Source organism: Atractosteus spatula, chromosome 7 (assembly GCF_055471065.1).
Source record: "Atractosteus spatula isolate fAtrSpa1 chromosome 7, fAtrSpa1.hap1, whole genome shotgun sequence".
NCBI lineage: Eukaryota > Metazoa > Chordata > Actinopteri > Semionotiformes > Lepisosteidae > Atractosteus > Atractosteus spatula.
The window spans coordinates 18,331,141-18,344,533 of NC_142712.1; the positions used below are offsets into that span (position 1 = coordinate 18,331,141).

Genomic DNA, 13,393 nt, shown 5'->3' on the forward strand with positions numbered 1-13,393 from the left:
TCTGTCTTTCGGAAGGACACCAGTCCATTGTATTGCCTTGGAGAAAGGGGAAATTTAGAATAGATATCCAAACTAGCCAGTGTCTTTGGTAGGTGGGAGGACACCAAAACATTCAGAAAAAAAACTCGAACACCAGGAGTGTCAAAGTCAAAGTCCACCTGGAGCTCTGTGACACTTTCAATCCTCCTGGCAAAGAAGGAACTCTTTTTTTCTTGCCATTGTTCAGGGAAGCAGTAACAAGCTCTGACAGCGGAGTTCTGCAGCTGCTACAACACATATCCTTACTTTTTAGCGATGATTACTCAGGAAGTCTCCTGAGTAAACAAGTTATTTCAACAAACTCCAAGGATTTTCAACAATCTATCTCTTATTAGCTTGCAAAACATGACACAGTGTTCTCAGTTTAAATTAAAATGAACAGAAGACAGGCCTGAGACAATCTGTACTTCCTAAACCAGCTTCAAGGTGGCTCATCAGCGCAGTTCACATTCAGCTTTGAGAAATAGATTAATATGTGGGAATGGCCTAAGGTGTTGAGAAAAAGTCTTCACCAATTTTACCTGTACTGAGTGAGTCACAGCAGACATTCAGCAACGTGGGTGTCAGGCCCAAATCATTCATTCTTGTTGTTGAGTCAGTAAGCTCCTTCAGGAAATAGCTAGGTAAGATTCTAAGATTCTAGAATTCTTTAGCCAACCTGATAAACAAGGTTTGCATGCCTTTTTTTACTTTGTTTTCTTATTACAGTCTAAAAGTGTAAATATTCTCTAAAACGCCATAAAAGTATAACTATTCTTAACTTTATTATTAAAGACAGTGAATGGTAATCAACTTCGGAATATTGGGTTGAAGGGAAGACCTTCTCTTGCTCCTTCTATAGCTGATATAAGATTCTAACAGTGGAACTAAGCACATGTCTAATGTTATTGCTTGGAGATTATCACATTCTGCCTCTTAGTCCTCTCACCTTTAATACCATTCCTGTGAGTTTCTACAATACACACTGAAGGAGTTTCCACATTGAGCATTAAGCTGTAATTTCTACTAACTGCAACACTTATACAGTAGGATTCAACTTAATATTCTGCTAAGGAACCATGTCATATTGGTAGCAGTAAAAACCAGGAAACAAACAGACAGTATTATTGCTCATGTTACTCATGTGGGAAGTCCAATGTTAATAAATATACATTGTGATCTTGTTCTCCATTACTCCCCTTCTCCAGCCTGGAGTAAATAGTCCAGCAGAGGAAATAACTGGCAGGAAGTATGAAATTAGCTTCCACTGGGATCATCTATCAGAAAGCCATCACAAAGTCTAACACTTTTTCATCCCCTCTTTCCTCTGGTGTGCTCTTTATTTTTCTATTAGATCTGTATTGAATGCACTGAATTACAATATCTTTCAAAATTCTTTTACTGCAGTGGGGGCAATAAAAACACTTTTTTGAGGTTGAATTCAACTGAAGGGAAAGCTAAAAATGGAAGGAAAAGAAAGGAGCAATAAACAAAATTGTTATACAGTAGGTCCCTGCAGGATCACAAATGAGTCCAATGTTTGCAATCCTACAGTATGTGTGTTGTTCTATACTCAGACTTGACAGTTTCAGACAATTAGTAATTCTACAATATTATAAAATAGACAATATACTCAACACATTCAACAATTACTGTTGTTATTTTGTATTTATTTAAATGTGAAGACCACAATGGTCAAAAATGGTCAAAAAATGCCACACCAAAATTTCAAAGACTGTGACTAATGCTGTCTACAGTGTAGGAAATAGCCTAGTTAGTACATGGTATGTCCTGTGAATCCTGAGAACAGTAAAGTAATAGGAGACCTGTGGATACCTCAGTGTGTTGTGCTATTAGAAACAACCCTGATGGAAGTGCCCTCACAACATGTGTGATTGTCTCTAATGTAACAATCATGGCAACATCAGACCTGGCTAATGCATCACTTCTGACAGTTTTAAGGACTTGGGCAGGAAGTACTATTCAGCCATTAAGAGAAAGTAAATCATACTTTGTATCTCATGAAGAGCTCTGGTAACTGCATTAGGTTGAGTGTTTCCAAATAATCCATAGACACCTGTAAACATCTAGCTGAATTAATGTCAGGAATTGTTGCAGCTGTAATTGTAGCTAATAGTGGACTGACTCACTAGTAGAGTCACTCTCTATTTTCTGAGAGGGCAGAACATTTATGCCATGCTTGTAAGTAATTTACTGCAGCTGGGCAATAGCACTTCTTTTACAAATCAACCTGTTTTATTAACAGCCATATCTGTTTTAACTCTCTATCACACACACAAATCTGAAGGTGTGCACAAGATGGCTTTATTAATACATGAGAGCTTAAAAAGAAACACACAGACATAGAGGTTGATTTTAAAAATACCCATATCATTAAAAATATATTTTTTTACCGTTTTATTCCCCCCAGGAAATGTTCCTATATTATACACAGTACAACAAAGCAATCTTAACAGAATATCTTGAAAATGTTTCGTAGATAAAAACAGCTTATTTCCTTCTTTTACCTCCAATCTCTTTTTACACTACAGAGATGAAATACAAAATTCAACAGATAACATGAGGACAACAATCAGGACCTTGGACAGCTCCTGCCACCAGATCAAATCAAATTTCACCTGACACACACAGGCACTTATTATTTCATTCTGCTGCCAATGTTACAAATCTATCACAGATTCCCATGGGTGACAACCACTATTACTGTCCTGATAAAAACAACAAAAACAGCAGATTGCTTATATGTATTTGTTGAAAGCTGCACAATTTTATCCAGATAAGGGATGCAGTCATGGAGGCTTTGTATTAGCAGCAGAGTCCAGATGCACATCAGCACACCAAATGGATTGGTTAAAGGGTCTGCTTTGTGAAAGCTGACCAGCAGATTTTGCCTAAAACTATACTTTAAAAATACATTTTAAATTATATTCATGTTCGTTCACAGCTGTCATTTTTTTTTTCTTAAAAAGAAAATGGTTGGAGCTGATAGCATCAATACTACGGTTAAAACACACATTGAGTATAGTCAGCCCATTCACAAATCCCCAATACGGTTTAATTGCTTTGTCTTTAGCCAGTCAGCCTGAACAAAATCTAATCTAATCTAGGACTTGATTTAACTTCTGAAAGATATACGGTCCTACAGCAAAGTTCCCCAGACTGGAGCACAGGCTTTTGGAAAAATCTGGTCCAGAGAGAAGAGTGCTACCAACACAATTTACAGCACCAACCCGGATTTCCTTAATGGTCACCACTCATTCCAGTACAGATAAGGCACTCTTTGCTTAGATCCTGAGATCAAACAATATCAAGTTACATAGTGGTAACACTATTTCAGAATGCATTGCTTCACAATTGAGATTAAACTGTTCTATTCTCAAGACCTCTGATCCTTACAGGAAATAGAAAGCTTTTATACAAACACTCCGCCTCCTTCAATCAGCAGCAGGGCACATAGAGATTCAGTGACGCAACCTGACTCATGTTACAAGCCATTTAAAGCACCCATCAGGTATAAGTGCATTTTCATAATTATAATCCTCAAAAAACATAAAAAAGGGACAACCACAATGCAGATTCTTAAATCCTTTGTGATAGGTGACTCATTAGCAATGATATTTAAAGTTTCCTTCAAATTTGTCTGCTATAGGAAACCTTTTAAAGGATTAATTTTGATTAATAATATACAACAGAAGAAACTCTTTATCTGAAAATCTCAGTCAGGGCTTTTTCAGAGTGATCTGCCAGCTGGATTCTACTTAATCACTTAGCAATATGGCCTCATTCTAATTCTAGCTCTGAAAATATTACAGTACTCTCATAACAGAATTAGGTCTTAGGATATAATTGCTGTGGGTGCACAGAACTCTAATTTGTCATTGTTTTCCAGTAAAGAGAAAAGGTAAAGAAGAATACTGACATGTATGTTTCTCCGAAAAACAGATCAAGTTTGGCTATTTTCAGCTGTATTTATTCTATTGCCAGTACAAGTACCAGTTATTTATTATACTGAACTGGAATACCAAAGAGACCTTGTCAAAATCCAAAGATTAACAAGACGTACGAGTCACCTGCAGACTATTAGTGTGCCAGTGTACTTAAATTGTGGAGGTTGTCTATGAAGGGCCTTATGGTACAGCAAGTGTATTGTACTAATATATATGAGAAGGTAGCTACGTCAGAATGTGTAGGCTGCAAAGGAATAGCCAGAGCTGTGGAGCCTTCCTCAGGCTCCAGAGCCAAAACATTGTGTTTTGTTTTTTTCCTTTCATCATGGAATGAACCTTTACCTGTACTTACATTATAGTCACTCTCACAACATCCAAAGTCTGCTCTGTTAAGGAATGTTTTTCAGCAGTAGACATTATTACATTATTCTTGTATGGCACATGTTAAATAACTTGATGTGATTTTAAAAACACTAACGATATAATTATATAACGATAAGGATCTAAAATTTGCTATAAAATAAAGAAGAAAGCTGTAAAATTTGCTTTCAATCCTATGTGATGCGTTATTTTTAATAGTCTGCACTAGCACCACTGTATTGTACAGCTATTGTACAGCTACAACAGTGATAACTGGCACAATATTGAAATTTTATCACCTGCAGGAGAGCTACAAACAATGGCCTATTTTCACTGCTTTGTATGCTAGGTACAGTATATGGAAAATACTTCTTATGTAATATACCAGTTATTATCCTCTGTAAAATTAAAAGTGAATATATTAAATAATGATTAAAACCTATACCATAATACTGTACTAAAACTACGTGTTATTTTACAACTGTTGTAAAATCCCCTCACCATTTCATCCAGTAAACAATGCAAACTGGCAGAATAAGTAATTTATGACGAAAAGTGTTTGCTTTTGTTCCTCAATGAACAAACTTTAATTTACACCTTTTCGGCTAACAAGTTAACAAGTTAAATGGACCAAATTGCCTCCACTCTTTAGTAACCTTTCTTATGTTCTTATTACAAACCTGAAAGTTCAAGTGAAAGCAGACTAGCTTTACATCATTTTACTGAAAGGGTGCCTAATGTATCGAGACAAGGCAATGCAGTAGTGTTAAGGAGACAGCAGATGGCAGTCTTTGCCAAACAACAGCACTCGTCAAATTTGAGTCATCCCATAAAATCCCTATTCACGGCATGCTTCTCTAGGGCAGAGCAGGTGATCCTTTTATCTTCCGAATGAACTGGACTGATTTCACCTACGCTTTGTTGAAATGTTCCCTGTGCATGGTGCTGCATGCTGAACAGACCTGTCTGCCACAACTGCAAAGTTTAGAAAAAAACAGGTTCAGATATAACATATGAAGCCTTAGGCATTTATATTGATCCTGATAATAAGCTGCAGCTGCTGAAACACCATTTCACTTTAAAATAAGTGTGAGTTCTTTAAATGTGATCACACACAAATGCATAAGTATCCAAAACCACATGGCTGTGAGCCTCGGGGCTGGCTCAATCAGTAAAATAATTCACTAGAGTTCAGGTTGAGCTCTAAATCTGCTCATAATCTGTGATTATGTGTTTAAGCCTAGTCAACTGTGACTGTAACTACAGTCATAACTATGATTATGGGTCATGTCACTAGTCAACTGTGACTGACATGCCTCAAGGACAATTGACCAAGTGCTGCCAAGGGTAGGCTGGGATTAGTTAACCAGGTTTCTCTTGGTGATACAATGACCCATGACATCACTTGTGCGAGAACTTTCAAGCATACAGTTGTGTCAATAAGAGCCATTCCTTTCCTCCAATCAACCTAAGGTATGGAGCTGTGCTACCTGTGATGTTTTAAAAGCCAAATGTCCCACAAAGGTGGGCGGATAGGAAGCCTACATTTTCTAATTCTTAGCTGAGTGATGGGATGTGAGGTTCTCAGATATATAAGTCATGATGGGAAAAACACATTATCAGGTGAGCAGAACAAAAAATAATTGGCAATTCTAAATTAAAAAGAGCAAAATTTAATTTCTTGCATTGCAAAGTGTGGGCTTCTCATGGGCTAGCTTATTTGGTCAGGGGTTTCAGTTAATTTTTAGGTGTAGATATATAGTTGGAGCTTATGTAGTCTTAACGGTTACAGGTAAATAATAGGAACGTATTTGAATAGCTTGTATGAAATAAATCAAAAATGGAAAAAAAGAAGGTATTGCAACGAACAGCTAGTGAGTAATTCACTTGGAGAATTAGTAAGCTACAATGCAGTTCTCTACAGATTTGTGTATAATACTCTGAGACCACAAAAAGGCCAACCTAAGTCCTGCAAGTATTTCATTTTTGTTATTGATGGTCACAATTAAGTATGACTGGGAATATCCTACGCTGGAAGAATATGTTCAAATGAATACCACATTATATTTATGAAGCAGTAAAGCTTTTCCATAAAAAGTCTCTAAAAGGTTACATGATCCCTTTCATCACCTACACATACAGTAAACAGTACCTGGAGACCCAGTATTTTGTAAATAACAGGGAAGGGAGAAGAGTCTGATTGCACCTAATCAATCTAAAACGTGTAGTGAAACAAGGAGGAAGTCTGATACTCTGGCTTCCTTCAAGGAATAGTTGAATGCAGCCTTCAGATCGATAAGTTTCTAAACAACCAAGCAAGCTACATGGGTCACATGGTCTTGTCATGTTAGCAGCCTTTATTGAGATGTTCTGAAATGAGTTCTGGTCTAGAAATATCCACAGGTATCACAGAGTGACACTGATATTGGGAGTGTTTGTTCGTTTCAGAAGACAGATAAATGTCTGATTTATGTTTTGTTTTTTTGGAGACAAGGTTAGAGAACAGTTCAGTTCTGATATGTTGGATACAGTAAAACAAAAATATTTGGTACCATATGTACACTGTAAAGGTAAAGGCAATAATTCAACTAGCAATATGTCAGATCAAATCCAGGCTCTCCACTGTCAAATCTAGTGACCTCATAATGGTTTTAATTTATTTCAATTATGTTCAAATGGAGCTAATGACAAAATGTGACAATGACAAGCTACACAGTGTTCTGTGATGGTGGTGCAATTTGGCTGCTTGATTAGTTATGTAATCTGCTTCCTTTTAAATTAAAGTTTTTCTTCCAACTACCGCTGCATGCCCTCCCTAAATGTTCTCTTTAAAAATGTGTTTCTGGAAAGCTCGGTGTCCTTAGCGATGGGGTGTGACTTAAGACCTTTACCTTCTGACAGAAGTGCTGTGTGGTGATAGCAAAGACCTCCAGGCCCAGAGTGGCTTTCTTCAGCTCCTCCTGCAGGCTCAGTAGCTGCCGGGCTTGCTCCTCGCACTTCTCCTTCAGCTTCTGCACTATCTGCCTCTCCGCCTCCCGCGCGTGGGGCTCTGACTTGGGCGAAATCGCATTCCGTGGGGCCCCGGGTTTCTGTCGTGTGTGTACTGAAAGAGGCAGAGAGTGTTGGGAGGTAAGAACAACTGGCGCAAGAGTCAGAGTGGTCGCTGCCCTGTTATCTAAAACAAAGTGGCAGAGGGCTCTACTATACAAGATTCCCTTTGCAGAGGAGTCTGGGCCATTTCAGGCATTTCAGCCATTTGGCGTGAAAACTGTATTAGGATATGTTTCTGTACAGGTAGTTCAGACATCAGTCCACACACACAGGGGTGAGACTAAAAGTTAATGTGTGGCTAAAGTGGCATTCCTATGAATAATCAGTTTCCTCTCTGGATCCAACAGAAAAAGTAACACATTATACAGTAGGTGCGCTGAGGTGAAGAAATTCTCAGGTAGCAGTGTGTTAAAAGAAAAAAAATACAGAGCTATCAAAAAAGTCTACAAAACTCTTTCATTCATTCAAATGTGTGTTTTTATCTGTTCACTCATATGGGAAGCTAGGTGCTACTCAGTAAACAGCCTGAAACACCATTTACAAGAAAAATCTGTTACTTGAGTTTCGGCTGAGTGCTTCTCAATTCAGCCCCTTTAGCATTGTAAGAATCTATGAGAAATGTACCCACAATAAAAACTCTTTTATACGTGTACTCTTAATGATTCCAAGTTACTATTGTGTGATTACACTGACACTTTATATTCAGATTATAAACTAAGAAATGCTCTCCACAGTGTTATTTGTGAGTAAACAAGGTAGAAATGTGCAATGTTGCTACTCCTTGAGAATCAAAGACTGACAAATGCCTCGTGGAGATTCTGCAATGCTCGTTTTTGCAATGCTTGCATCTCTCAATTCAAAAAATTAAATTAAATTTTTGTTAAATGCTACAGGAGATATACTGTACATGTTTTTTAAACAGGATTTTTTTAAACAAAATTTGAATTCTCAAATCGAACACATTTGTGGGTGAAAGACGTTAAATGTCTACTAAAACTGCAAAGTAAAATCAAAAACTATAATATGTTGATTGGATAAGTATTCGGCCCCCGAGTCAACATATGATGGAAGCACCTTAGACAGTAAATTCAGTTGTGAATATTTTTTGGACAAGTCTCTACCAATTTTGCACAGTGGGTGGTACACATTTCTCCCCTTCTTCTTTTCAAATTTTCTTAAGATCTTTGACTTTGGTCGGCAATCATTTTAAGTTTTGGTTCAAATTTTCTGATTCGCAGTATCAATGAAATGCTTTGTTGCAATTATTTCAGGCTTGGTTCGTGGAATGATCAGGATTTTTTCATGGACTCTTTCTCTCAGAACCACTAAATTCTATACCTCTTTCAGAATCGATCTTGGGCTCATAGTGGTATCTCAAACCACTATCCTTCTTTTAAAGATTTATGGTTGAATCTTTGGTTGAAATTCACTACCTGACTAAAAGTTCTTAGAAGGACAGGTTAATCTATTCTGAAATCATGTGAACCATGATTACTGCACACAGACAGAGGCTCTTCAACCTATTGGGTGACTTGTCAAAGTAACTTTGTGCTCTTTAACTAATTTAGGTTTGTCATAGTAAAGGGGGTGATAATTATGTCAACCTAAAACCAACAAATTTTAGGTTTTGATTTTTTGACGCCATTGGGATTTTTTCTGACCTTTTTCATTTTGAAGAATGTTGCAATGGCAAACTGTACTAATGATAACGCTGACAAAGTGGCTGAATTCCAAAAAGACGCTGATCTTCAATGCACTGGCTTGGGATGCAACAGTCAAACCACTATCCTTCTTTTAAAGATTTATGGTTGAATCTTTGGTTGAAATTCACTACCTGACTAAAAGTTCTTAGAAGGACAGGTTAATCTATTCTGAAATCATGTGAACCATGATTACTGCACACAGACAGAGGCTCTTCAACCTATTGGGTGACTTGTCAAAGTAACTTTGTGCTCTTTAACTAATTTAGGTTTGTCATAGTAAAGGGGGTGATAATTATGTCAACATAAAACCAACAAATTTTAGGTTTTGATTTTTCTTTGCAATTACTTCGGTTTTATATATGTTATATATTGTATATACTGATATATTTTCCAGATTAGTTCTGACATTTAATTTATTTCACCTATGAATGTGCCCAGTTTTAATTACTCAGAATTTAATTACCTATGAAAAATGTGTAATGCAACAAAATGGGAGACCAACAAAATAGGGGGTGAACATTTTTGTTAAGTGCTGTATTTAAAATATGTTTACTTAAAAGTGGTAAAAAATGTTTGTTTTTTTCTAAAAAACAGATATCTTGCACAGTCAATAAAGTCCTTTTTCCTGGAACAGATGGGTTGGCACTGTAAATAACCATGTAATCAAACAACACAACAGGGAGTCCCTCAGAACAAGCAGGTATGAAATAAGATAACAGGATAAACACAAACTACTTTACATTTTACTGTTTTTTTTTTCCTCCAAGTGTTGCTGCCAGATCACACTGAATATGGAAGGCATGACTGAGTGGAGCTGAAAGCTCTTCTGTTTGATGTCACAATGCATCCAGGGCCTCTCAAGCTTCTGTCAGACTTGATAAAATTGCACGATAGTCATGAAAGCAGCATTAAGTTACATTTACCCAAGCAATTAAAGTTAATACATGTTTAGCAGGTGGCTGAATGGAAGGGCTGTAGCAAACTAAAGCCGTCTTTAGAGTTTAACATCTGGATTCTGAAGTGTAAGACAATGGGGGATCTGTTTAAAGGTTGCTGAGTCATGTTGCACCCCAGACTGCTCTTATTTGTACACAACTGCTACGCCATTGGGATTTTTTCTGACCTTTTTCATTTTGAAGAATGTTGCAATGGCAAACTGTACTAATGATAACGCTGACAAAGTGGCTGAATTCCAAAAAGACGCTGATCTTCAATGCACTGGCTTGGGATGCAACAGTTGTTGCTGTTAATTATTATAGCTGCTGTTGTTTGTTGTTATATGTCTGTTTCCTGATCTACTCAGACCTGTACTCCTAGGAGGCAGGGAAATGGTTAAAGTGCTCAAAATGTTTTTTTTTGGAGATTTCAAGCGGTTTCTTCACACTATTCACACATTATAGTGCAACATTGGGGCCCGTATTTCAATCTAAAAAAAGTGCTGTCATGAAATCGATACTACAGAACACAAAACCCAAAGAAATGTAGGAATGTTTGTGTCATGTCTGCCCTGGCTCCAGTACCGTGGGGCAGGCTGACATTACTGTGGTAACCAGCCACACTTCCACTCTCCTGTCAATGCTGGTTACTACGCACACATAATCAGACAGAGAGCCTGATAGAAAAAGTAATGCTCACCCCTACAGGTTTTATATTTCACTTTACAGTCCCTTGTCTGATAATGAGTTTACTTACTGTACATTCATCCATGCATTTGCTTTATCCAATACAGAACTGCAGTGAATTCACTTTGCAAATTTATGTCAGTTTTCATTATCACTCTGGTCCATCATTTCAAACAAGTGGATTTGAAAAACTGCTTATATTATTCTATTATTCTATTATATCTATTACTACAAAGCCATAATGCTCCCCCACTGATTAGCTCTGCATTTGTTGAAAAATGGTAACAAACCTGAACCCTAAAAAATTATCAGGACACTGTAACTGAGCAAGGTGAGGAAACTTGGTAATTGCTCAGTCTTACGGTAATATATCTGCAGTGAAAACATAGCTAAACTTACACCGTCTGTCCATTTATAGCCATAAAAACCATTAAAACAGATAAGTTCCCAAACACATTTTTTTTTTAAAAAGCCTTTTGGTGTTCAGATACAGAGTAATTCTTGTTTGCCTTAGGCACCTTTCTGTAATCTACAGATCAGCCCACTTCTTGATCATCTTTGTCAGGCTCTGCAAGGTGCATAATGCAAAAGTACCAAATGGTAATGTGTTTCTACCTCCTCCATGTTTTTAAATTTGTTGTTGTGCAATTTATCCAAATGCCTATTCTGTAGCATAACCTCACCAAAATAATCCTCAACACAACAAAATTCATAGGATTCCCTTGTCATGATTCAACAAGATTTAATAACCTAGTCTGTCATTTTTGCTTCTTTTCCAATTCATTAATTCATATCCCTTTTCTGCAGACACAGATGCAAGCATTGCCACTCTGTATGTCAATCTTAATTCACAACTACATCAAGCCTACAATCTCACAGAATGAGCCACAGCATATATTCTGCATTTACAATTGCTTAGTTAGAAATGAGTCTACATCACCAAGTGAGAAAAGATGTGTGCAAATCTTGCAAACAGTCCAGGTCACAAAGGACCATTAACACTGGCATTGTGCTTTTTTTCCTCAGACTACTTCATAAATAGACTTTATTCGGAAAAGTTTTTGAACTGTAACTGTTTTGTTTGGAGATCGGAAGCAGTTTAGATGCGCGGATGCTTTAGTTAGGGGCCTGATAGGCAGGACCTTATAGAATTTGGTTTTGTTTTTTTCCCGCACTACAGATGAAGGCACTAGGGTGTTTTTTTATTGAATGTGTGTTTAACAGGATCTATTTTAAGGATCCTGTTAAGGCACAGCCAAGGGTATGTGACACAGTGAACAAGTGTAACACTCCATGTCAGTGCTGTCCTTCTGGTGTAATGGCAAGACATATCCTGCTGTAAAACAAGAGAACGTGTCAGCAATGTGCAAAAGTCCATAGCTTGGAAACAAAGTCATGCTTTAAGCACAGAAAACAGGTTTACATGCCTATTAACTCTCGTCAGTCTAACACAATAAATGTTGTTGTATAAACAAGTTTGCTGTTTCTGATGAATGGTTTATTGAACTGCCTCATGGAAATTAAGAATAGTTTATTGAGCTGGAATGTTGACCAAGAGTGATTTATAGGCCCTGTTATTGATAAACAGGGAAAGGGAAAATATGCCTTAGTATGTTAATTTGTCATTTATGTTGCAGCCTTATATAAAAACAGAGGTAATATCTTTCTCATTTTTTAAAAAGCCTACGAGATTCAAATTAACAATAGGGCAACATGGAGGTTAATGTTTTTAATGTTTTTCAAATACAAAATATTTTAGGAAGGTAGTATAAGGAATTTATAAAAATTACTGTTCATTGTGATGTAACAAAAGTGTTCAATAAAACTGGGGTGGTAAATCTATTGGCTGTATTTCTTTAATCTCAGCTTTGGCAACTTCTCAAAATCAAGGGTCTTTTATTGGAAAAAACTACTTGATGTGATATAATAAGTATAATCTCTCCTATGGCCAAGGCAGCATAATGCAGTAGGTAAGTAACTGGTCTCGTAACTCTTGGCTTGTGGGTTCAAGTCTCTGTTGCTGTTGTACCTTGAGAGAGGTATTTTATTCCATAATGAAAGGAAAAGAAAAGAGACACAATGTTTCAGCCGTGGAACTTTCTTCAGGTGTGTCGACTTCCTTTCAGCATGGAATAAACCTTTACCTGTCCCTTTGCAACCTACGCATGCTGACACAGCTACCTACTTGAACTTTCACAACTGCTCCAGTCCACCCTGCTACATAAATAGGGACCAGCATCCTGTCTGGAGTGGGGTAGTCTCATGTTCTCTGTCTGCTTAAGGCCACAGAAACAAGGATGAGTTCCTGCTTGATGAGCAGCTATGGCTTGGAGATGGACATTACCTATGGATATGTAGTCTGGTGTTTCTCTTTAGGTTAATACCCATTTGACTGTGGACTTAATTTGCATGATCGGCGCCTAGTCACCTAAACGAGATGCTGTTACTAGATAAGTTACTTAAATATTTTTAATTTTTTAGTAAAATGGTCATTGACCAGAAAAGAAAATCTACATCTGAAAAGACAGTGCTGCAAATATGAATCAAATTCAAGCCTTGGAAGGTACTGCATGTTGAAACCCATGCTTATAAAAGGTGACTAGATTTGCAAAGCACATCTGCATAACATTCTGCCAGGAGAATGGCCTGTCAGCTGCTGAATGGATGAAAC

The 13,393-nt window shown here is 37.3% G+C and overlaps 1 protein-coding gene across 1 annotated transcript in view; it reads right to left on the bottom strand.

Annotated features, from left to right (window-relative positions):
- The window catches only part of LOC148830684 (microtubule-associated tumor suppressor candidate 2-like), a 114,252-nt gene that overhangs the window by 22,770 nt on the left and 78,089 nt on the right, over positions 1-13,393 (bottom strand). Inside the window, exon 6 of the mRNA XM_088919962.1 lies at positions 7,238-7,449. Coding sequence (XP_088776088.1) covers positions 7,238-7,449 — 212 coding nt within the window. The remainder of the gene's footprint in view (positions 1-7,237; positions 7,450-13,393) is intronic.